The sequence below is a fragment of the Coregonus clupeaformis genome, chromosome 19 (assembly GCF_020615455.1).
Source record: "Coregonus clupeaformis isolate EN_2021a chromosome 19, ASM2061545v1, whole genome shotgun sequence".
Classification (NCBI taxonomy): domain Eukaryota; kingdom Metazoa; phylum Chordata; class Actinopteri; order Salmoniformes; family Salmonidae; genus Coregonus; species Coregonus clupeaformis.
In genome coordinates this window covers 48,224,356-48,251,033 of record NC_059210.1, presented here as the reverse complement: position 1 = coordinate 48,251,033, position 26,678 = coordinate 48,224,356, and the positions used below count along the sequence as shown (strand labels likewise).

Genomic DNA, 26,678 nt, shown 5'->3' with positions numbered 1-26,678 from the left:
TGTGTCTGTCTCAGAGAGCAGGTAACAATGTGTTAACCGGGAGGATCAGGGCAGCAGGTAGTCAGCATATTTACCTCTGTCTCATATTTTATTTACTGTTTCCTCTGCATAATGCAGTCAGTGGCACACTGCCTGCTGGGGTGGTGCTGCTGGCTGCCTCTCGCTCGCTCGCTTCAGACAGGGCCCATATCAGGAGCACCGAGCAACACACACACACACACCATCCGGCTCCATCCCTTTTCCCTGCTTCAGAAAATCTAGAAAAGTACACATTAAAACTGTCACAGGGAGGCCAGGAACAAACAGAAATGCATGGGAAAAACTAAGGTGTTGGCCTATTTCTTTCTTTCTCCTGCTCTTTCCATCTTTCCCTCTCTCTCTGCATCTCCCTCCCTTTGTCCTTCTTTCTCTCCTTTCACAGCATTTTAATTGAATTACTGTATGTATCATTGTCCAGGAGCTCACTGTAGTTGACTTTCCTTCACAACCGTGAAAGGCGCAGGGCATTGAAACTACTGCCATTTGAATGCCACAGGCCCTCTCTCTCCCTCCCTCTTTCTTCCTCTCTCTCTTCCCCTTTCTCGCTTTCCCCCATTTTACATTATTTTAGAGTAAAAAAGGGTGAAAGTAAACAGTAGCGGTGCGTGGGTAAAATCACTGGGGAAGCCAGAAAAAAAGCCATATTACAACCTATGTGTTGTGATAATTGCGTTGTTTGCTCTATAACCCATTAGTTCAAATACCTTGCGACCGTGATATATAGGCCTAAGGCCGAGACAATAAGAAGACACAGTGGCAGAATAAATTCAACTACACCTTTCTTTCATCACAAAACCTGAGAGTAACCTCTGTCCGGTGAAGTCCACAAAATATATTGCGTGAAACAAACAGTTACATGACCTACAGCATGGTCAAGCAAGTTAATGTTTCCAACATTTCAGACTACTAAACAACTATTGTTAGAACCATGGGAAGTTATCACAAGTCGCAAAGAAAACAGGAGCTGCCTCCACTATGCCAGCATCATTTCAACTTCAACATCATCAAATCACCTAAAAGATACCAAAACCAATTTAGTCCAATCAACGTAGGCTAACTATGATATGGCTGCCCATGGTTCTGATTTCTGTCTGTCTGTCTGTCTGTGTGTGCATTCGTGCAAGTAGAAAAAACATGTTGACTCACCCTACTTGTAGAGAAACGCTATTGCCATCCTCCCCTCGATCATGTTGATAAAACGGTCTATGACTCTGTCATGCATTACACGCTTTTCTTTTTTGTTGTCCTAGGCTACCTGGCTAAAATTCTTGCTTGCTAGCCTAAATTCCTTTCATGGACAACAATGCGCCAGGCCAGCTAGTTAACATTAGCCTACTACATATAGCTACATATTGAACTTCCATCCTCTCAGGCCAGGGGCACAATGTAAGAATTTATGGTTGGATCAGAATCAGATTTTTTTTTTGCTCTCAATGGGATGTGATTGGAGTGAAGTCATATCCAAACTGGCTTCCCTTGACACTTTTTTTTGGTTCGCCAGGACGATTCACAGTTGAGCTCACTTAGTTTAGCTCAACAATGATTGGCTATTGTTTTATACTTTTTTTATCAAGGGAGGCCAAATGCTCGCTGGCTTCCCTTGCATTCAATGCTATGGGCAGCAAAAATGTAATATTACTTTTGACCAGACAGCATCAGATAGATGGTCTACACATACAGAGTGTCAGGGAGACATGTATGCGGTGAGTGAAGTCAAGTGCAGGACACTGAGCTACTGGCAGACGAACTTTACCAGCACAGTAATATAAATACAAACAAACCTCCAAACAGGGAGGAAACAAAATACGCATACACCCGAAACTGCCGACCTCACGGAAAACAATCACACACAATAACCAATGAGAGACAGGGGGTTATAAAGGGAATACAATATAACATAATGGGAAACAGGTGAAAACAATCAGGACAAACTAGACAAACACCGAAACATAGATCGGTGGCAGCTAGTACTCCGGGGACGACGAACGCTGAAGCCTGCCCGAGCAAGGAGGAGGGGCAGCCTCGGCTGATTCCGTGACACAGAGAGGGGCGATTCTTCGCTCGTTTGGATGCTTTTTCCAATGAGATACGTTCAGCCTCTTGCGAATTGAAGGAAATTATGAAACAGAGAGAGATTAAATTGAAATGATTTGATGTTTGTTTTTTGGTCAATGTTTTTGGGAAGCCTGGCTTCCCTTGGCAGCCATGAATACATGCCACCGAAAGTAAATATTATTTTTTACCTCTCCTCTGTTGAGTTAGTGGGTAATTTGGAGAATCTGATTGCTGGCAGAGAAACACCGATAACGGAGCGAGAGCGAGAGAGAGAGCGCAGAATGGGTCTTTGGATCTCCCTGGAAAAGTGTTAATTTGGACCGGGCCATTGTTGCCAGAGGGAGGGACTGACAGTTCAAAGCCATTTGCTCCTAATGTTCCATTACTGCTTTTTAGCCCTTTTAAAAACATTACACAAACCCTGGGACTGGGGATAAGCACCAGCAGGACCTATATAGGAAGAGAGGACCTTCACAGAAAGTTTCATAACAAGTGTACACAGAGGTGCGCAGTATTTCTGTGACATGTATTTGAAATATGCATTTCAGTTACTTCTGAGTATTTTGTAATTTGTATTGCACTGGGCTGAACTACACTCCAATGTATGTTGTAACAAGATACTTTCGAGAACTGTAATTTGTATTTTCAAAATACAAATTACTTTTCTATTCCATTTTTTTATAGTGGTTCACCATTTTGTGGCCCACTTTCACCCTGTATTAGTATCAGAAGTCTGATGGCACTATGGTGTGTTAATTTAGTGTCTGCTAAATTGACTAAACGTGTATGTGAAAACGGACAATCGCAAAGCATGCAGAGTATTATTCGAATGAGCTCCGCCCTGAAACAAGATTTTGCCAAGAAGGGATACAGCTTTTGTAAAAATGTACTTTTCTTGGCAGGTTTAGGATAATTTACGCAGCAGTTTAGGATAATTAACGTAGCAGGTTAGAATATTTAGGTTAAGCTGTATCTCATTTAGACATGACCCCGAAACAAGGCCCATAATAATACCCAGTGTGCTTTGCTGTTCATTTTGGTATGTTCAATTTCACACATACATTAACATTTTGGTCATTTAGCAGACACTTTTATTCAGAGTGACTTACAGTCAGTGCAGTCAGTGCAACTAAGGTAGATAAACAACAACATATCACAGTCATAGCAAGTAAAACGTTTCTGTTTTACTGAGATTGTTGTTGCTGCTCGGGACAGCTACTTGAAAATCTATTCCTGTATTTTAAAATACAAGTATTTTGTCATTTTATTTTGATACATTGATCTTTATGGTATTTTGTAATTGTATTTTGTCATTTTTGCCCATCCCTGAGTGTACAGGCCTTAGATGTTTTCTAATCTTCTGTAGCCGTTAGGGCATATGTATGCTAAAGATTTCTAATTAATGCATGACTATGAGTTGAAGCTAACCCTGCAGAAAGAAAATTATAAACACATACAGGCTTTAGCTGTTTTGGAGCTAAATGTGTAATGTTTTCCTGTTTCTTATACATGGCATGTGTAGCTGGTTGTGTCTTTTGCTTTGGTCTATTTCTGAGTGTTGGCTCGATGTTAGCATTCTCTATCAGTACTAATTGGTAGCACCACCTTCTGAATCTCCAACCCCAACGGAGCCACTGTCCGTTGTCAATTTCATTGGAGTGTACACGGTATAGACTTCTGCAGTCATGTGCACAGCACTCTCTCTCTCTCTCTCTCTCTCTCTCTCTCTCTCTCTCTCTCTCTCTCTCTCTCTCTCTCTCTCTCTCTCTCTCTCTCTCTGTCTCTCTCATGCCAAATGTTTAAGAAATGTTGCTATATTTAGTCACAACTCTCCTCTGTAACATCTTGATACCAAACAGCTGTTCTGTCTTTAACATTTTGATACCAAACAGTCGTTGTCTGTCTTCGTGTAGCCTCAGAGGCACAGTGGCCCAATGTCCACACCCTTGCCAGTGCCCTCTCTACCTCTTTCCCTCCCCCTCCTCTTGTTGAGCCCTGTACTCTCTCTCTCTCTCTCTCTCTCTCTCTCTCTCTCTCTCTCTCTCTCTCTCTCTCTCTCTCTCTCCGGTGGCTCCAGTTGGAGGCCTCAGTCTGCTCCAGTGTAAATGACGATTAGCACGCATGGCTGCCTCCCCTCTCACTATCAGGACTACCAGGGAGAGAGGTCCAAGGGCAGAGGGCCATGCTCCACAAACAGGGGGCCAGTGCTAGGAGCGTAGGGACCCAGCAGCAGAGGGTACGGATAGTAGAGGTGGTGAGAGAATGTGTCACCGTGCCAGATTGATGCCATGTACACAGTACATTTGCGATCTGAATTTTAACACCCACAGTGTTACATTTTAACACTTTCTTAGAAAGTATATTTGACCATCTCAAATAGTTTAAAACTAATACTAATACTAATACGTAATTTTTTTAACGGAAAAGCTCTCAGTATAGTGATGCAGGTCTTTAGATGTTGTACACATGAAATTGTGTAATTCCGAACTTTATCTGCAATGTTATATTCCCTTTTGCGCGACTCAAGCCGTTTCCCCTATCCAGCTGCTCCATTCTCCATGTAGCCTGCTGCTACAGGTAACTGCCAAAATAAAGGAAACACCAACATAAAGCGTCTTAAAAGTGCGTTGGGCCACCACAACTGTCTGGAACTTCCTGTGTGGAAGCACCCCGTGCTTTCAATATACAAATGTGTCTGGACCCTTCTATAACATGCCATTTACATCAAAAATTGAGATTTGGTTTTAAAAAGCACTTCTCCTTTAATACATCATTAGAGCTGATGCTGTTACACTTTCTCAGTGTTAGGGAATTAACACCTGTGGTGTTTCAGTAACTCGTTTTGGGTTGTTTTCTTAACACTAGGGTGTAAAGACTTATTTACATATTTATTTCCCAGGGTGCCTTTCAGTGAATTCTAGAGGTACCAGTACCACCCATGACTGTGTTTGCTAGTGACAGAGACATGATTGTTGCATTCGATGGCTTTCAGTCTTGTAGCCTTCACCAAGGGAGTGCCTAAGTGAATATTTTATCATAAAAATGTAATTATTTATGACAATACCTCACTTATTTTTTTACAATACCATACTTCAACAGACTAGTTTGACCCTAACACAGTGGTCTGAAACTCCTGGTTTGCAGGCCACATTGGCAAGTCACATTATGCTGGCTTGCAAAGTGGTATGTAATTCCTATTGGAATCTAGCCACAGTTAGGATAGCCAACAATTTGACCTTTTAATCACCCACAACTCAGTTAGAATGAGTGCCAAGGTAGAGAAGATTGCTATTTGAGACTACCTAAACCATCTAAATGGGAACAACCGTCACATGCAGCTAACAAAAACATATGGAAATGTCTGCTCTACCCAAAATTACAACCAAATAATTGCAGCATTACCGCAAAAATGGATGAGGAAAGTGGAATGGGGAAAAAGGAAGGAACTTGTCTGTCGGCCCTTTATTAAAGAACATAATTGGTTAAAGAAAATTGTGATAAATAAAAAAGTATTCCAGTTTCATTTAAGGACCAAAGGATTGCCAGCCGTCCCATATAGATTACAAAATAGTTGGGAAGAGATTTTTGACGTACCGATTCCATGGCATAGTGTTTATGAACTGCTACGCAAAACGACGTCGCATTCAAAACTTATAATTTTTCAATTAAAATTATTATTCAAAATTCTTGCTACCAATATAATGTTATTTATATGGGGGATACAATCTTCCCAGCTCTGCAGATTTTGCTGCGAAAAGACAGAATCATTAGATCATTTGTTTTGGTACTGTCCAATTGTAGCTTGTTTTTGGTCACAGGTCCAGGAATGGCTGAAGGTTTGCAATATTTACCTGGAGCTAACCCTGCAGATAGCACTACTGGGTGATCTGAAAAGGTTATTTTCAATTTACAATCTGTAGAAACAATGAGAATAGAAGGGTTCAGAACTTTTGTAAAACATCACAGTACAGTTGAAAAATATATGGCAAATAGAAATCCAACATGAATGGTGTTAAGAGATAGATCTGTGGTGTTGAATGGAGTTGAAGGATGGTACTAATAACAACTAACAACAACTAATAACAACAAGATAACTAATGTAAAGCATACTGTATCCATAATAAGTATATACAGTTGAAGTTTACATACACTTAAGTTTTTCAACCACTCCACAAATTTCTTGGTAACAAACTATAGTTTTGTCAAGTCGGTTAGGACATCTACTTTGTGCATGACACAAGTAATTTTTTCAATAATTGTTTACAGACAGATTATTTCACTTATAATTCACTGTATCACAATTCCAGTGGGTCAGAAGTTTAAATACACTAAGTTGACTGTGCCTTTAAACAGCTTGGGAAATTCCAGAAAATAATGTCATGGCTTTAGAAGCTTCTGATAGGCTAATTGACATAATTTGAGTCAATTGGAGGTGTACCTGTGGATGTATTTCAAGGCCTACCTTCAGAATCAGTGCCTCTTTGCTTGACATCATGTGAAAATCAAAAGAAATCAGCCAAGACCTCAGAAAAAAAATTTGTAGACCTCCACAAGTCTGGTTCATCCTTGGGAGCAATTTCCAAGCGCCTGAAGGTACCACGTTCATATGTACAAACAATAGTATGCAAGTATAAACACCATGGGACCACGCAGCCGTCATACCGCTCAGTAAGGAGACGCGTTCTGTCTCCTATAGATGAATGTACTTTGGTAATCCATCCCAGAACAACGTCAAAAGACCTTGTAAAGATGCTGGAGGAAACAGGTACAAAAGTATCTATATCCACAGTAAAACGAGTCCTATATCGACATAACCTGAAAGGCCGCTCAGCAAGGAAGAAGCCACTGCTACAAAACCGCCATAAAAAAGCCAGACTACGGTTTGCAATTGCACATGGGGACAAAGATCGTACTATTTGGACAAATGTCCTCTGGTTTGATTAAACAAAAATAGAACTGTTTGGCCATAATGACCATCGTTATGTTTGGAGGAAAAAGGGGAAAGCTCTCAAGCCGAAGAACACCATCCCAACCGTGAAGCACGGGGGTGGCAGCATATTGCTGTGGGGGTGCTTTGCTGCAGGAAGGACTGGTGCACTTCACAAAATAGATGGCATCATGAGGAAGGAAAATTATGTGGTATATTGAAGCAACATCTCAAGACATCAGTCAGGAAGTTAAAGCTTGATCACAAATGGGTCTTCCAAATGGACAATGACCCCAAGCATACTTCCAAAGTTGTGGAAAAATGGCTTAAGGACAACAAAGTCAAGGTGTTGGAGTGGCCATCACAAAGCCCTGACGTCAATCCTATAGAAAATGTGTGGGCAGAACTGAAAAAGCGTGTGCGAGCAAGGAAGCCTACAAACCTGACTCAGTTACACCAGCTCTGTCAGGAGGAATGGGCCAAAATTCACCCAACTTATTGTGGGAAGCTTGTGGAAGGCTACCCGAAACGTTTGACCCAAGTCAAACAATTTAAAGGCAATGCTACCAAATACAAATTGAGTGTATGTAAACTTCTGACCCACTGGGAATCTGATGAAAGAAATAAAAGCTGAAATAAATCATTCTCTCAACTATTATTCTGACATTTCACATTCTTAAAATAAAGTGGTTATCCTAACTGACCGAAGACAGGGAATGTTTACTAGGATTAAATGTCAGGAATTGTGAAAAACTGAGTTTAAATGTATTTGGCTAAGGTGTATGTAAACTTCCGACTTCAACCCTTTGCTATGAAGCCCCTAAATAAGATCTGGTGGAACCAATTATCTTCAGAAGTATAATAAAGTCCACCTGTGTGCAATCTAAGTGTCACATGATCTCAGTATATATCCACCTGTTCTGAAAGGCCCCAGAGTCTGCAACACCACAAAGAAAGGGACACCACCAAGCAAGCGGCACCATGAAGACCAAGGAGCTCTCCAAACAGGTCAGGGACAAAGTTGTAGAGAAGTACAGATCAGGGTTGGCTTATAAATAAATATCAGAAACTTTGAACATCCCACGGAGCAGCATTAAATCCATTATTAAAAAATTGAAAGAATATGGCACCACAACAAACCTGCCAAGAGAGGGCCGCCCACCAAAACTGACGGACCAGGCAAGGAAGGCATTAATCAGAGAGGCAACAACGAGACCAAAGATAACCCTGAAGGAGCTGCAAAGTTCCACAGTGGTGATTGGAGTCTCTGTCCATAGGACCACTTTAAGCTGTACACTCCACAGAGCTGGGCTTTACGGAAGAGTGGCCAGAAAAAAGCTATTGCTTAAAGAAAAAAATAGGCAAACACATTTGGTGTTCGCCAAAAGGCATGTGGGAGACTCCCCAAACATATGGAAGAAGGTACTCTGGACAGATGAGAGTAAAATTGAGCTTTTTGGCCATCAAGGAAAATGTCTGGCGCAAACCCAACACCTCTCATCATCCCGAGAACACCATCCCCACAGTGAAGCATGGGGGTGACAGCATCATGTTGTGGGGATGTTTTTCATCGGCAGATAGTGGGAAACTGGTCAGAATTGAAGGAATGATGGATGGTGCGAAATACAGGGAAATTCTTGAGGGAACCTGTCTAAGTCTTCCAGAGATTTGAGACTGGGACGGAGGTTCACCTTCCAGCAGGACAATGACCCTAAGCATACTGCTAAAGCAACACTTGAGTGGTTTAAGGGGAAACATTTAAATGTCTTGGAATGGCCTAGTCAAAGCCCAGACCTCAATCCAATTGAGAATCTGTGGTATGACTTAAAGATTGCTGTACACCAGTGGAACCCATCCAACTTGAAGGAGCTGGAGCAGTTTTGCCTTGAAGAATGGGCAAAAATCCCAGTGGCTAGATGTGCCAAGCTTATAGAGACATACCCCAAGAGACTTGCAGCTGTAATTGCTGCAAAAGGTGGCTCTACAAGGTATTGACTTTGGGGTGGGTGAATAGTTATGCACGCTCAAGTTTTCTGTTTTTGTGACTTATTTCTTGTTTGTTTCACACAAAAAAATATTTTGCATCTTCAAAGTGGTAGGCATGTTGTGTAAATCAAATGACACAAACCCCCCAAAAAATCATTTTTAATTCCAGGTTGTAAGGCAACAAAATAGGAAAAATGCCAAGGGGGGTCAATACTTTCGCAAGCCACTGTAACAACAACACCACACAGTGCTGATTCCACTGTGATTCGAATAACACTTCATTTATTCACTGCAGGTGGTGTCAATTTCAATCCCGCTGGTGTTAACCCCACTAGAATCAACCCTCAGATATAACACTCACAACATCATTCACCTCAACACTGAGATTTTAACACCCGCAAATTTGCTGTGCTATATGGATAATAGCTCAGACACACCAGTAGGATTGTCAAACGTTTGCCTGCCGACAGTACTTAGTACCTCTGAACAGAGTGTCGGCAGTCGATCTCTTTTGTGTTCACACAGCAAAGACCTTGGAAGATGTCAGCCACTCAGCCTTGTTAAAATACTCCAAACCAGAAGGTGGCAGTAGTTTTTTTGGCAATGTATGTCCAAGTGTTTGGCTTATGGTCTAGATTCAAAGCTAGCTGCGCTAATGTTGCTATTTTGAAGAAAGCCCTTGTTGATACTAGACAGATGGTCACAGCTAGATAAATACCTAGCAAGATGAAAAAACTATTTAATTCATTCTCCATAAACCCATACTGCCAGTGCCAACCCATAGCCAAATGTTTAGCTAGCTAGCTAACGTTAGCATTTTCGCTAGTTAACTAGCTAAGGACACTTCACTAACTCAGCAGTGAACACAGGCAGCTGTTTCATGATAACTAGCTAATCCATTGTGATTTATTTATAATGTCAATACTAGCTACAGTGGTTAGCTAGCTTGGCGGATGTATTTAGTGTTGTGTGCATTGCGTCTGTGCACTTAGCTAACTACCATCCCCTAGGCTATATTGCATATGAAGTGTAACTGGCTCATCCGTGGATATATGGAGAAAATGCCCTATTTTTTCAACAAAAAAAATGTGGCTCCGCCACATTGGGGTTCGTGCTCTCTGATTGGCTCCAAGTCAAGTTCCTGGCCAATGATGAGCATTGCGATTCTACAAGTAGAAATAGTAGGTTCGTCGCTGCCAGGGCGGCATGCAGCAGGTACCGCTTTTGTTCTAGCAAGAGAAGGAACAGCATCCCACTGTGATAAGTACCTCTCGGCAGTGAGATTCTTGGTGTGTTTCATGCTTTAGGGACAGGACCTAAGAACCTTGCTGCAGGCTGCAATGCTCTTCTCTTTTAAGTCTCCAATGGGTACAGACAAATAATTATTTTCCTTCTCAGATTGATCTGCTGTAAGGCCAGGGCATTTCCATCTAAAAGGACCAATGAGAGCACCAACATGAAGTTCATAGGATCATGTGAAATTGGGTGTCAAATGAAGCTAAGAGTCTATATTTTAGAGAAATTAAAGCATATATACATTTTTCAACCATTTTCCATCCTACAATTTTTTTGGAATAAGCAAAGGCATCTACCAGAGAAACTCTTAAAAAGGTATTGGAAGTGAAGACCCCTGCCAACTAATACCAACAATTATATGTATTGCCAAGTTTAATAAACATTACTTTGTGCCTTGTAATTATGTTACTGTTAGGCAGAGTGGAACAGGGGAACCCAAGAGCAGACTCAGACGAGGAGACTGGGATGAAGTAACAAAGGTATTTATTGAAACACAGGGGGAAGATGGAGTGTAGGTCAGGGGAAACTGCTGGAAACCAGGTGCGGAGGCTGAGGCGAGGGGGGTTGAGACAGGGTGAGCTTGTCCGGAGGGGAATCCAAGGGAGTAGTAGAGTGGGGAATCCAGGACAGAGTAGTAGGATGACAAGATGTGGGACTGGTGACAGGGACCAGAGTCAGAGCGGGTAGAACTGTAGCGGAGAGGAAAACAGCGTCAGGCAAGGAAAACAGGCACAACAGGATAACAGGATCTGAATAGTAACAAACGGCTAGAACCGTAGACTGACTGAGCAGAGATTACGATCTGGCAGTGTGGAAGTAGCAGGACTGAGTATTTGTAGAGGTCTTGGTTATGGAACAGGTTGCAGCTGGTGGGGATCTGCTCTGACTCCAGCACACCTGTCTCCGCCAACACAATCACACACAGAGACAGAGACTGAGAGTGGCGGCAGGTCAAGGAGTAACAGGATGAGCAGTAGCGGGCGTTGCAGGAGCAGATGTGACAGTAACCCCCCATACCTGACGAGGCGTTGGTGAGGGTGTTGTGGGTATATTCAACCCAGGGTAGCTGTGCGCTCCAGGAGGAAGGGTTAGCAGAAGTCACGTAGCGTAGGGCAGTCTCCATCTCTTGGTTGGCCCGTTTTGTCTGGCCGTTGGTCTGGGGGTGATATCCAGAAGAGAGACTGACATTGATACCAAGAGCTGTACAGAAGGATCTCCATACCTGTGAGGTAAACTGGGGTCCTCTGTCGGAAACGATATCAGTGGAGATGCCATGCAGACGAAACACATGGGATACTAACATGGTTGCAGTCTCCCTGGAGGACGGGAGCTTGGAGAGGGGAATGAACTGAGCCATTTTGGAAAACCTGTCAATAATGGCGAGGATGACGGAGTTACCGTTAGATGGGGGAAGGCCAGTGACGAAGTCCAGAGCTATGTGTGACCAGGGGCGACTGGGTATGGGAAGAGGGCGGAGCAGACCGGAAGTGGGTTTAGTGGAGGTTTTGTTCCGGGCACAAACCGAACAGGCTGATACAAACTCCCAGACATCTCTCTCCATGGTGGGCCACTCAAAGCGCAAACGCAGGAAGGCGAGGGTCCGGTTCATACCAGGGTGACAGGTGAGGTGGGTAGAATGGCCCCGCTGAAGAACATCAGAGCGAACACAATCTGGGACAAACAGAGCATTACTAGGACCGTTACCCGGATCAGGCTGGTTCTGCTGAGCCTGGCGAATACGAGACTCGATCTTCCAGGTGACGGTGGCAATGATGCAGGTGGATGGCATAATGGCTTCTGGCTCGGTACCCGTGTTGTCGGTGGTGAACTGGCGAGAGAGGGCATCAGGCTTGGTATTCTTCGAACCGGGGCGATAAGTGAGTGTGAAATTGAATCTACCGAAGAACAAGGCCCACCTGGCTTGCCGGAAGTTCAGACGTTTGGCGGTCTGGATGTAGGACAGGTTTTTATGGTCAGTCCACATGATGAAGGGGGTTACAGAGCCCTCCAGCCAGTGACGCCGTTCCTCCAGAGCCAGCTTAACTGCCAGGAGTTCCCGGTTTCCGATGTCAAAGTCCCTCTCTGCAGGTGAGAGCTTACGGGAAAATAATGTACATGGGTGGACCTTCTGAGGTTAGTTGAGGTAACTGATGTAATATGTAGAATGGGGGCGTGCCCTGTCCTGTTTTTCCTGTAGTCCACAATCATCTCCTTTGTCTTGATCACGTTGAGGGAGAGATTGTTATCCTGGCACCACTCGGCCAGGTCTCTGACCTCCTCCCTATAGGCTGTCTCATCGTTGTCGGTGATCAGGCCTACCACTGTTGTGTCGTCGGCAAACTTAATGATGGTGTTGGAGTCGTGCCTGGCCATGCAGTCATGGGTGAACAGGGAGTACAGGAGGGGACTGAGCACGCATCCCTGAGGGGCCCCCGTGTTGAGGATCAGCGTGACAGATGTGTTGTTACCTACCCTTACCACCTGGGGGCGGCCCGTCAGGAAGTCCAGCATCTAGTTGCAGAAGGAGGTGTTTAGTCCCAGGGTCCTTCGCTTAGTGATGAGCTCTGAGGGCACTATGGTGTTGAACGCTGAACTGTAGTCAACGAATAGCATTCTCACGTAGGTGTTCCTTTTGTCCAGGTGGGAAAGGGCATTGTGGAGTGGATCTGTTGGGGCGATATGCAAATTGGAGTGGGTCTAGGGTTTCTGAGATAATGGTGTTGATGTGAGCCATGACCAGCCTTTCAAAGCATTTCATGGCTACAGGCGTGAGTGGTATGGGTCGGTAGTCATTTAGGCAGGTTACCTTAGTGTTCTTGGGCACAGGGACTATGGTGGTCTGCTTGAAACATGTTGGTATTACGGACTCAGTCAGGGACAGGTTGAAAATGTCAGTGAAGACACTTGCCAGTTGGTCAGCGCATGCTCGGAGTACATGTCCTGGTAATCCGTCTGGCCCTAAGGCCTTGGGAATGTTGACCTGTTTAAAGGTCAGTCGTCCGGAACAGCTGATACTCTCATGCATGCTTCAGTGTTGCTTGCCTCCTATCGAGCATAGAAGTAATTTAGCTTGTCTGGTAGGCTCGTGTCACTGGGCATCTCGCGGATGTGCTTCCCTTTGTAGTCTGTAATAGTTAGCAAGCCCTGCCTCATCCGACGAGCATCAGAGCCGGTGTAGTACAATTCAATCTTAGTCCTGTATTGACGCTTTGCCTGTTTGATGGTTCGTCGGAGGGCATAGCGGGATTTCTTATAAGTGTCCGGGTTAGAGTCCCGCTCCTTGAAAGCGGCTGCTCTACCCTTTAGCTCAGTGTGGATGTTGTCTGTAATCCATGGCTTCTGGTTGGGGTGTGTACTTACAGTCAGTGTGAGGACAACGTCATCGATGCACTTATTAATTAAGCCAGTGACTGATGTGATGTACTCCTCAATGCCATCGGAAGAATCCCGGAATATATTCCAGTCTGTGCTAGCAAAACAGTCCTGCAGCTTAGCATCTGCGTCATCTGACCACTTCTTTATTGACCTAGTCACTGGTGCTTCCTGCTTTGGTTCTTGCTTGTAGAAGGAATCAGGAGGATAGAGTTATGGTCTGATTTACCAAATGGAGGGCGAGGGAGAGCTTTGTACACGTCTCTGTGTGTGGAGTAAAGGTGGTCTAGAGTTTTTTTCCTCTGGTTGCACATTTAACATCCTAGTAGAAATGAGGTAAAACGGATGTAGGTTTCCCTGCATTAAAGTCCCCGGCCACTAGGAGCGCCGCCTCTGAATGAGCGTTTTCCTGTTTTATACAGCTCATTGAGTGTGGTCTTAGTGCCAGCATCGGTTTGTGGTGGTAAATAGACAGCTACGAAAAATATAAATGAAAACTCTCTTAGTAAATAGTTTGGTCTACAGCTTATCATGAGATATTCTAACTCAGGCGAGCAAAACCTCAAGACTTCCTTCATATTTGATTTCGTGCACCAGCTGTTGTTTACAAATATACACAGACCACCACCCCTTGTCTTACCGGAGGCAGCTGTTCTATCTTGCCAATGTAGCGTATATCCCGCCAGCTGTATGTTATCCATGTCGTCGTTCAGCTATGACTCGGTGAAACATAAGATATTACAGTTTTTAATGTTCCGTTGGTAGGATATCCGTGATCGTAGTTAGTCTATTTTGTTTTCCGATGATTGACATTAAAAATCTTCGTCCAGTACGAAGTGAGTAATCGCTGTCCTGATATCCAAAAGCTCTTTTCGGTCATAAGAGACTGTGGTAGAAACATACGTACAAAATAAGTTACAAATAACGCGAAAAAACACACACAATAGCACAATTGGTTAGGAGCCAGTAAAACGGCAGCCATCTTCTCCGGCACCATTAACCTGGTATACAGAATATAGCCCTATCTGGTAAAAGACCAATTCCATATTATGGCAAGAACAGCTCAAATAAGCAAAGAGACAGTCCACCATTACTTTAAGACATGAAGGTCAGTCAATACGGAAAATGTCAAGAACTTTGAACGTTTCTTCAAGTGCAGTCGCAAAAACCGTCAAGCGCTATGATGAAACTGGCTCTCATGTGGACCACCACAGGAAAGGAAGACCCAGAGTTACCTCTGCTGCAGAGGATAAGTTCATTAGAGTTACCAGCTTCAGAAATTGCAGCCCAAATAAATGCTTCACAGAGTTCAAGTAACAGACACATCTCAACATCAACTGTTCAGAGGAGACTGCATGATTCAGGCCTTTAAGGTCGAAGTACTGCAAAGAAACCACTACTAAAGGACACAAATAAGAAGAAAATACTGGCTTGGGGCAAGAAACCCGAGCAATGGACATTAGACCGGTGGAAATTTGTCCTTTGGTCTGATGAGTCCAAATTTGAGATTTTTGGTTCCAGCCGCTGTGTCTTTGTGAGGTGTATGTGAATGGATGATATCTGTATGTTTGGTTCCCAGGTGTGATGGTGTGGGGGTGCTTTGCTGGTGACAATGTCTGTGATTTATTTAGAATTCAAGGCACACTTAACCACCATGGCTACCACAGCATTCTGCAGCGATACGCCAACCCATCTGGTTTGCGCTTAGTGGGAGTATCATCTGTTTTTGAACAGGACAACACACCTCCAGGCTGTGTAAGGGCTATTTGACCAAGAAGGAGAGTGTTGGAGAGCTGCATCAGATGACCTGGCCTCCACAATCACCTGACCTCAACCCAATTGAGATGGTTTGGGATGAGTTGGACTGCAGAGTGAAGGAAAATCAGCCAACAAGTGCTCAGCATATGTGGGAACTCCTTCAAGACTGTTGGAAATGCATTCCAGGTGAAGTTGGTTGAGAGAATGCCAAGAGCGTACAAAGCTGTCATCAAGTCAAAGGGTGGCTACTTTGAAGAATCTCAAATATAAAATATATTTTGATTTGTTTAACACTTTTTTGGATACTACATAATTCCATAAGTGTTATTTCATAGTTTTGATGTCTTCACTACAATGTAGAAAATTAAGAAAAACCCTTGAATAAGTAGGTGTGTGAAATCTTTTGACTGGTACTGTAATTCTGTGGAATTGCCCGCCAATAGGTGAAATGGGACTGAAAAAGTAACTTCTAGAATCAGTACACTGGTTCTGTGCCTACTAATTTGCTGTGATTGGATCGCCTGGATCCGAATGAATGATGGGCTTTTTTCTACTCCCCCCATACAAAGGAAGTAAATTAAAAATGTAACATCTCTTTGTTGAGTTAGTGGGTAATTTGGACAATCTGATTGCTTGTGCAGAAATGCCAATAACTGACAAGACTTTAGTCCCCAATGGCCCCAGCTATGGCAACTTCTGTGAAACAGCTCCACTGGAGCAGTTATGGGGAGGGATGAGGTGAGGGGAGGGGGGGGGGGATGAGGGGAGGCGAAGGATGAGTGGAGGGGAGGGTAGATGAGAAGACGTGGGAGGGGAGGGAGTATAAAGACGGGAGGTGAGGTGACGTGAGGGCATTGAGAGGCAGAGGGGGTGCCAGCGGACCATGACAGGGGGCAGTGTGGTGCTCCTCAATGCTTCACCATCTACGTTGGCGTGTTGGAGGCAGAGGCGTCCCAGCGAGGGGCCTGCTAGTGGAGGTGTCATATTCTAATGAGTCATAGCTAAAGAGAACCTGGCGGTCTTGGGAGATGGGAAATTGATTAAAAGGGAATCTCAGTAAGCAGTTCAATTGCCCTGAAAGCCAAACAGATGGCACGGCAGAGGGGCTCTGAAGACTCTATCTGCAGACTGGAGACATGTAGGAGGGCCTGGGAAGGAGATAAACCATGCCAGGCTGCAGCCAGTCAGCAACCACATGGCACAGAGACAGGGCTGGCTCTAGCCTTTTGGGGGCCCTAAGCGAGATTTGGTTGGGGGACACCGCATCTTGCGGCAAAACATTTTAGTGGCCCCTCTCTTCAAGGTGGAGAGAAAATGTTATGTTTTAAAGTTCATTTCCTGCAATTCTACAAATTTTGCCATGGGGCGTAGAGAAAATATTGTAATTTTAAAGCAAGTATTCTGCAATTCTAGTACACATTTTGCCATGGGGCAATTTGCAATTTTATTACAAATTTCATGCAAGTCTACTCATTTTGCCATGGGGCATAGATTAACAACTTGCAGTTTTACAGCTAATCTACTGCAATTCTAGACATTTTGCAGATATCTGAGTGAGAATGACTAACAAAATCAATGGGGGCTACCTGGAGGTAAGGGCCCCTGGGAACGTGTCAAATCAAATCAAATTTAACACATGCACCAAATACAACAGGTGTAGACCTTACAGTGAAATGTTTACTTACAAGCCGTTAACCAACAATGCAGTTTTCAGAAAAATAAGTGTTAAGTAAAAAATACTGTAGATAGTGAAAAAAAGAAAATGCAAATAGTCCAGGTAGCCATGATTAGCTGTTCAGGAGTCTTATGGCTTGGGGGTAGAAGCTGTTAAGAAGCCTTTTGGACCTGGACTTGGTGCTCCGGTACCGTTTGCCGTGTGGTAGCAGAGAGAACAGTCTATGACTAGGGTGGCTGGAGTCTTTGACAATTTTTAGGGCCTTCCTCTGGCACCGCCTGGTATAGAGGTCCTGGATGGCACGAAGCTTGGCCACAGTGATGTACTGGGCCGTACGCACTACCCTCTGTAGTGCTTTGCGGTCGGAGGCCGAGCAGTTGACATACCAGGCAGTGATGCAACCAGTCAGGATGCTCTCGATGGTGCAGCTGTATAATTTTTTGAGGATCTGAGGACCCATGCCAAATATTTTCAGTCTCCTGAGGGGGAATAGGCTTGCATGGCAGAATGGCATTTACAGTGGCTTGCGAAAGAATTCACGCCCCTTGGCTTTTTTCCTATTTTGTTGCCTTACAAACTGGAATTAAAATTGATTTTTGGGGGGGTTGTATCATTTGATTTACACAACATGCCTACCACTTTGAAGATGCAAAATATTTTTTTTGTCTAACAAACAAGAAATAAGACAAAAAAACAGAAAACTGGTGCATGCATAACTATTCACCCCCCCAAAGTCAATACTTTGTAGAACCTTTTGCAGCAATTACAGCTGCAAGTCTCTTGCGGTATGTCTCTATAAGCTTGGCACATCTAGCCACTGGGATTTTTGCCCATTCTTCAAGGCAAAACTGCTCCTTCAAGTTGGATGGGTTCCACTGGTGTACAGCAATCTTTAAGTCATACCACAGATTCTCAATTGGATTAAGGTCTGGGCTTTGACTAGGCCATTCCAAGACATTTAAATGTTTCCCATTAAACGACTCAAGTGTTGCTTTAGCAGTATGCTTAGGGTCATTATCCTGCTGGAAGGTGAATCTCCGTCCCAGTCTCAAATCTCTGGAAGACTGAAACAGGTTTCCCTCAAGAATTTCCCTGTATTTCGCACCATCCATCATTCCTTCAATTTTAGTCTCATCTGACCAGAGTACCTTCTTCCATATGTTTGGGGAGTCTCCCACATGCCTTTTGGTGAACACCAAACGTGTTTGCTTATTTTTTTCTTTAAGCAATGGCTTTTTTCTGGCCACTCTTCCGTAAAGCCCAGCTCTGTGGAGTGTACGGCTTAAAGTGGTCCTATGGACAGATACTCCAATCTCTGCTGTGGAGCTTTGCAGCTCCTTCAGGGTTATCTTTGGTCTCTTTGTTGCCTTTCTGATTAATGCCCTCCTTGCCTGGTCTGTGAGTTTTGGTGTGTGGCCCACTTTCTTGGCAGGTTTGTTGTGGTGCCATATTCTTTCCATTTTTTAATAATGGATTTAATGGTGCTCCGTGGGATGTTCAAAGTTTCAGATATTTTTTTATAACACAACCCTGATCTGTACTTCTCCACAACTTTGTCCCTGACCTGTTTGGAGAGCTCCTTATTCTTCATGGCGCTGCTTGATTGGTGGTGCCCCTTGCTTAGTGGTGTTACAGACTCTGGGGCCTTTCAGAACAGGTGTATATATACTGAGATCATGTGACAGATCATGTGACACTTAGATTGCACACAACGTGAACTTTTTAAAACTAATTATTTGACTTCTGAAGGTAATTGGTTGCACAATATCTTATTTAGGGGCTTCATAGCAAAGGGAGTGAATACATATTTACACACCACTTTTCCATTATTATTTTTTATTTTTATTTTTTTCACTCCACCAATTTGGACTATTTTGTATATGTCCGTTACACGAAATCCAAATAGCGACTGGGGGCCCTAAGCGACCGCTTTGAACTGGTCCTGCACAGAGAGAGGGGAAGGCATTAACATGACACTCTGAGAGTGAGAGACAGAGAGAAAGAGGAGGTTGAGGCCCCATCCCTTTTTCACTCTCACTCTCTTTCTCTCAATTCAATTAAAAGGGCTTTATTGGCATGTGATACATATGTTTACATTGCCAAAGCAAGTGAAATAGATAATAAACAAAAGTGAAATCTTTGTCTCTGTCTCTCTCTCTCTCTCGCTCTCTCTCTATCCCTCTATCTCTCCCTCTTGCTCTTCATCTCTCTCTCTCTCTCTCTCTCTCTCTCTCTCTCTCTCTCTCTCTCTCTCTCTCTCTCTCTCTCTCACCGTTCCTCCTTTTCTCTGTCACCTTCTGGCTCTAGTCTTTTACCTCATCAACCTCTGTTATTTTATAGTCTCCTCGTCTCTCTTTTACTTCTACATTTATGCACTCGCTCTCTATGTCTCTGTCTCTGTTCCCGGTTTTAGGTCTATATCTCAATAATTAATATCCTACAAAGGTAGTTCATTTGAAATTACAGTAAAGTATCTCCTCACCTTACTGAACTCTCTCTCACTTTCTTCACCTCCTTCTCCATATTTTATCTTCTTCCTCTCTTCCTTCATCTTCCTGACACATCTTCCTAACACACTCTCTCCCTCTGACCTCCGTTTCCATCTTAAGGCTGGTTTATAGTCTGTCTAACAACATGTCTATAGACCATTAGAATGCGACAAGGGTCATTGGCCAAAACAACATTTAATTTCTAAGGGTGAGTGTCTGTAGACCGTCAATGCGACTGTCGCACCCTCTCATCCTCCTCCTCTTCCACTCATTTCTTTACCTTCTCCTTCCATCTCTCCAAGAGTATTTGAACTGAAATATTTTCCATATCTCTCTCCCTTTCTCCTTCCCTCTGTCTCTTCAGATGTCTACAGAGCAGTTGGAGGAGTATGTCAACAGTCAATTTGATGAACTCTACCGGCTGGTTCGTCTGGAGGAGAAGAGGACCCTCCACCTGGTGGACCTGAAGGAAGCCTTCCTGACTGCCGCCGCCGCTGAGAAGATCGCTGAGATCACCGTCCACACCGAGCGGCTCCAGGAGGAGATGGCCTGCATCACACAGCAGCTGGGCCAGCTGGACCAGGCCGAGGCACAGCCTGGGGCCGCAATAGCAGCCCTAGCCCAGGGAGGAGCACTTGGCCCGAGCCCCAGACCAGCGGTGAGGCCCCTCTCCCTTATTCACCACCATGGTCAGGGTAGATGTTACCACTATAGGTACTGATCTTGGATCAGTTTACCATCCCTAAATATACTAACCTTAATCATTGGGTGGTAAAGCAGCAATGACTTTATAACTGAACCTATATCAATGTCTAGGGGTAATTTGATCCTACCCCTACCATCACACTAGGATATCTGAAAGGCATAGCAGGCAGCTTCATGTTGATTGGTATAAAGAGTACAGGGATAAAATCAGTTTATACAAGTTTCTTTTCATTGGAAAGCAGCTTGTGTAAAACTATGGTGGGTTCTTAGATGTAAACATGTTTAGCACTGCATAGCCGCGGGCTTAAGTGTAGCTATTTATGCCCTATGACTGCACGCACACAAGCACGCACGCACACACGGACGCACACGCAAACACACACACACACACACACACCAGCTGGATATACTCTACCACCTATTCTACATACCAATCCCTGCCAAGGTTAAGTTCTCATATGCCCACACCATTACTCACATACACAAATATACACAGATATGTATTCTCACTTACTCATACACACACACACACACACACACACACACACATGCAACAATTTCAAAGATTTTACTGAGTTACAGTTCATATAAGGAAATCAGTCAATTGCAATAAATTCATTAGGCCCTAATCTGTGGATTTCACATGACTGGGCAGGGGCGCAGCCATGGGTGGGCCTGGGAGGGCATAGGCCACTTGGAAGCCAGGCCCACCCACTGGCAAGCCAGGACCTGCCAATCAGAATGAGTTTTTCCCCACAAAAGGACTTTATTAAAGACAGAAATACTTCTCAGTTTCAAAAACTGTCCGGGTGGCTGGTCTCAGACGATCCTACAGGTGAAGAAGTTGGATGTGGAGGTCGTGGGCTGGCGAGGTTACACGTGGTCTCCAGTTGTGAGGCCGGTTGGACGTACTGACAAATTCTCTAAAACGACATTGGCCTCCAATGGTAGAGAAATTAACATTCAATTATCTGGCAACAGCTCTGGTGGACATTCCTGCAGTCAGCATGCCAATTGCACGCTCCCTCAAAACTTGAGACATCTGTGGCATTGTGTTGTGTGACAAAACGGAAAATGTTAGAGTGGCCTTTTATTGTCCCCAGCATAAGGTGCACCTGTATAATGATCATGCTTAGGGCTGTGGCGGTCACGAAATTTAGTCAGTTGGTGATTGTCAAGCAAATAACTGTCGGTCTCACGGTAATTGACCGTTAATTAACATAAACACATTTAGCATCTCCTGGCTTCCACACATAGCCTACAAGCCATTTTAAAAAGTCTAATAAATCCAGGTAATATAGCCTACACCTTCACAATAAATCCATTATTTATTTTAGACATGTCTAAAGAAGCATGATATGAAGAAAATGTAGTCTATTTCAGAAGAAAATAATAGCATACTCTGAGTTGTCCTTATGTTAGGTCCTGATGTGGCTATGCCAAATGGCTGTGGGCTATACTAGTTCATTTAGCAGACAAGATTTGCTTATAATTCCTTGGCATTATTTTCTATTATTTTATAGTATGAAGAATGCAATTGAACAAAGCTGAATAAAATAGAAATATTTTCTCCAAACGATTTGAGGGAGTGCGCACATGCGGCTATTCTGTGTTGAGCGGTTAAAAAACAAATTGGTACTCCTATATGCTTAATTTAGAGTTATTAATGTAACTTTAGTTTTTCTACAAACGTTGGGCTATATGTTTTTATTTTTAATACATTGTAAGGCTGCATGATGAGACTCCAATGATGATTTGAAAAAGCTAAACTCTGCTTAGTTTTTTTGCTCAGGCTGTATAAACGCCAATAGTCTCTCATTCACAATTTGACAAGCACTTGATACTGCCTCAGATTTCACGGCGGCATCCCCTTTGTGGTCCTAATGCACCCTAAAAAAATCCATGCCTTTTGCGGCCCAGTGTGCTGGGTTGTGCCCTCCTCCCTGAGTGCGCTACACAATCCGAAGCGCTTCTCACTCACATGGCTCTCCATCTCGTGATCGGGTCTTTCTCACAGGCTACAAGTGAAGACAGATACATCGGGGACGCAACTGCGCACGTCCTTATCCAATTCTGAATTGCATGTTTAAGATATTGGAAGAACTGTCCACATTTACTTTTCATCAGCCAACAAGATGAGTAGGCCTAACGAACAGCAAAGCACTAGCCTATGTCAATCTACTATCCCCCATAGTACAAAAGCCGACCTATTCTATTCTGTGCGAGAAATAAATATTCCTAATATAGTCTGGGACAGTTGAGGGGTGCAATACATCCCAAAATAATACAACCACAAAAATGTTTTATGCAATGTGGCTGATGCAACAGATCAGAACGTTTAGCTTAAAATGTTGATAAACTATTAGGCTATTTCTTCATGTTATAAGTGCAGCAATGCGCACATTGCAGTAGGCTATAAGCGTGAATATTCCATTAGCGGGAAAACACCATTATCAAAAGTGACCGCAAATGCGATTATGATTGTCCTTATTTTATTATAAAGGTGCATTTGTATTGTGAAAACCAAACTTGAAACTCACGCCCTGCTTATGTATGCCAGTTAGGCTCTAAACCCCTTGTAAAGTGGATTAATGTGCTCAATTTTAAAGTTATTTGGAAACTTATCAAACCTTATCAAAACATATAGGCCTATGGGCTTGGCCTATACAGTGAGGAAAAAAAGTATTTAGTCAGCCACCAATTGTGCAAGGTCTCCCACTTAAAAAGATGAGAGAGGCCTGTAATTTTCATCATAGGTACACGTCAACTATGACAGACAAAATGAGAAAAAAAAATCCAGAAAATCACATTGTAGGATTTTTAATGAATTTATTTGCAAATTATGGTGGAAAAGAGATCTGGAGACTGGTTAGGCCACTCCAGGACCTTGAAATGCTTCTTACGAAGCCACTCGTTTATTGCCCGGGCGGTGTGTTTGGGATCTTTGTCATGCTGAACGACCCAGCCACGTTTCATCTTCAATGCCCTTGCTGATGAAAGGAGGTTTTCACTCAAAATCTCACGATACATGGCCCATTCATTCTTTCCTTTACACGGATCAGTCGTACTGGTCCCTTTGCAGAAAAACAGCCCCAAAGCATGATGTTTCCACCCCCATGCTTCAGGGTAGGTATGGTGTTCTTTGGATGCAACTCAGCATTCTTTGTCCTCCAAACACGACGAGTTGAGTTTTTACCAAAAAGTTATATTTTGGTTTCATCTGACCATATGACATTCTCCCAATCCTCTTCTGGATCATCCAAATGCACTCTAGCAAACTTCAGACGGGCCTGGACATGTACTGGCTTAAGCAGGGGGACACGTCTGGCACTGCAGGATTTGAGTCCCTGGCGGCGTAGTGTGTTACTGATGGTAGGCTTTGTTACTTTGGTCCCAGCTCTCTGCAGGTCATTCACTAGGTCCCCCCCGTGTGGTTCTGGGATTTTTGCTCACCGTTCTTGTGATCATTTTGACCCCACAGGGGTGAGATCTTGCGTGGAGCCCCAGATCGAGGGAGATTATCAGTGGTCTTGTATGTCTTCCATTTCCTAATAATTGCTCCCACAGTTGATTTCTTCAAACCAAGCTGCTTACCTATTGCAGATTCAGTCTTCCCAGCCTGGTGCAGGTCTACAATTTTGTTTCTGGTGTCCTTTGACAGCTCTTTGGTCTTGGCCATAGTGGAGTTTGGAGTGTGACTGTTTGAGGTTGTGGACAGGTGTCTTTTATACTGATAACAAGTTCAAACAGGTGCCATTAATACAGGTAACGAGTGGAGGACAGAGGAGCCTCTTAAAGAAGAAGTTACAGGTCTGTGAGAGCCAGAAATTTTACTTATTTTCCACCATAATTTGCAAAAAAATTCATTAAAAATCCTACAATGTGATTTTCTGGATTTTCTTTTCTCAATTTGTCTGTCATAGTTGACGTGTACCTATGATGAAAATTACAGGCCTCTCTCATCTTTTAAGTGGGAGAACTTGCACAATTGGTGGCTGACTAAATACTTTTTTGCCCCACTGTATGATTTGAAAAAGTCGCAAAAAAAGGCAGTTTCTTATGCTGGGCATCATTCACAAGTGTAATATATACCGTTGAAGTTGGAAGTTTACATACACTTAGGTTGGAGTCATTAAAACTTGTTTTTCAACCACTCCACAAATTTCTTGTTAACAAACTATAGTTTTGGCAAGTCGGTTAGGACATCTACTTTGTGCATGACACAAGTAATTTTTCCAACAATTGTTTACAGACAGAATATTTCACTTATAATTCACTGTATCACAATTCCAGTGGGTCAGAAGTTTACATACACTAAGTTGACTGTGCCTTTAAACATCTTGGAAAATTCCAGAAAATTATGTCATGGCTTTAGAAGCTTCTGATAGGCTAATTGACATAATTTGAGTCAATTGGAGGTGTACCTGTGGATGTATTTCAAGGCCTACCTTCAAACTCAGTGCCTCTTTGCTTGACATCATGGGAAAATCAAAAGAAATTAGCCAAGACCTCAGAAAAAAATGTGTAGACCTCCACAAGTCTGGTTCATCATTGGGAGCAATTTCTAAACGCCTGAAGGTACCACGTTCATCTGTACAAACAATAGTATGCAAGTACTGTATAAACACCAAGGGACCACGCAGCCATCATACCGCTCAGGAAGGAGACGCGTTCTGTCTCCTATAGATGAATGTACTTTGGTAATCCATCCCAGAACAACGTCAAAAGACCTTGTGAAGATGCTGGAGGAAACAGGTACAAAAGTATCTATATCCACAGTAAAACGAGTCCTATATCGACATCACCTGAAAGGCCGCTCAGCAAGGAAGAAGCCACTGCTCCATAACCGCCATAAAAAAGGCAGACTACGGTTTGCAACTGCACATGAGGAGAAAGACCGTACTTTTTGGAGAATTGTCCTCTGGTCTGATGAAATAAAAATAGAACTGTTTGGCCATAATGACCATCGTTATGTTTGGAGGAAAAAGGGGGATGCTTGTGTGGTGTCGAGACAACTATGCTGATATGCTGTGATGACAAGAAATCCGCTGACACTGTCCTTGATTATAATGGTTTATTACATCAAAGATTACAGTGTCAATTTACAGACTCCTGCAGACATCTGGAGAACAACTGACCCAATCTCTAATATGTTATTCTCTCCGTCCTTTGTTCCAACCATGGTATTTATAATATATAACATAATATGGGTGGTTTTTTATAGACCAATCCCTGGCCTTTACACATCCAAATCTCCTCTGTCTTAGGGGGGCCCTATAGTAATGTTTTCCAGATGTTTCCGCAAGCAGAGCCAAATTACTCTAACACACCATTTGCAAACGTCAGCAAAATCATAAACTGTTTAGATACTACATATTTCCCCCCTTCGAGACTAATTAAGTCTCGAAAACAAAAAGAATAGGATTATGACAAATCTTGTGTAACTTTAACAATAAAATAAAATGTATGTAGTGTGAACAAATTTTTATGAAGTGTAAACAAATCGTTATGGAGTGTAAGAGCGAAAAACCTGTCTGGCAGCTTTCTTTCCAAATATCCATCAATCAATCAAGACAGTAAAATTGTCTCACGGCCCCTCTGCCCCAGGCGACCACCTAAGTACTCCAGATCAATTTATAAATCTTTATCAATGCATTTTAAACTATGATGGAATTGAATACACATGAAAGCCTCAGAAAACAAAATACAATCAAAAATGTCCACATTCAGGCTGGTCGACCCATCGGACCCTCCTGTGGATTCTCTCTCTCCCTGCCTAGACCCAATATCCCTAAGCATCGACGAAAAAAACAAAAACATCTGAGGTCCCCACATGTACCCAACAACAGAAATCATCATTCTTCAAAAATTTATACAGAAAGAATATGACACAAATTATGTATTACACATGCAAATATGTCTATATATATATAATTGCAGACACTGGAATGTAGTCCACTACACTGCATCTCCTCAGCAGTGTCGACTTTTAATGCAACGTTGATGATGGAATCTGAACATTTCCACACCTTCCTTGTTCCACTTCCTCCAGTCCATTCATATTGTCCATGTTTGAGTATTTGAATCCCCTCTACACATTCCCCCATATGCTTCTGGAAGAAAAGAAAACACCAACCAGTATCTTTTGCAAAACAACACATGCAAATTAAAACATCAATATCAACAATAATATAAAAATGATATATACAATAATATATAAAATGATATATAAAACGAATCACATTCCATTTCCCCCCTTTGATTCATAAGAAAATACTAAATATCACAATAATATGTAAAGACGTGAAAAATGATCGGATATTCAAAATTTCCTAGAGTTATTTCAACCCTAGTTTCCATAACTTTTTAGTCTGAC

At 43.0% G+C, this 26,678-nt stretch overlaps 1 protein-coding gene across 4 annotated transcripts in view; it reads left to right on the top strand.

Annotated features, from left to right (window-relative positions):
• LOC121532199 (tripartite motif-containing protein 44) overlaps positions 1 to 26,678 on the top strand; it is a 109,956-nt gene that overhangs the window by 23,299 nt on the left and 59,979 nt on the right. For all 4 annotated transcript variants that reach the window (XM_041837983.2, XM_041837985.2, XM_041837982.2 and 1 more), the window contains exon 4: positions 19,962 to 20,255. In XM_041837983.2, coding sequence (XP_041693917.1) covers positions 19,962 to 20,255 — 294 coding nt within the window. The remainder of the gene's footprint in view (positions 1 to 19,961; positions 20,256 to 26,678) is intronic.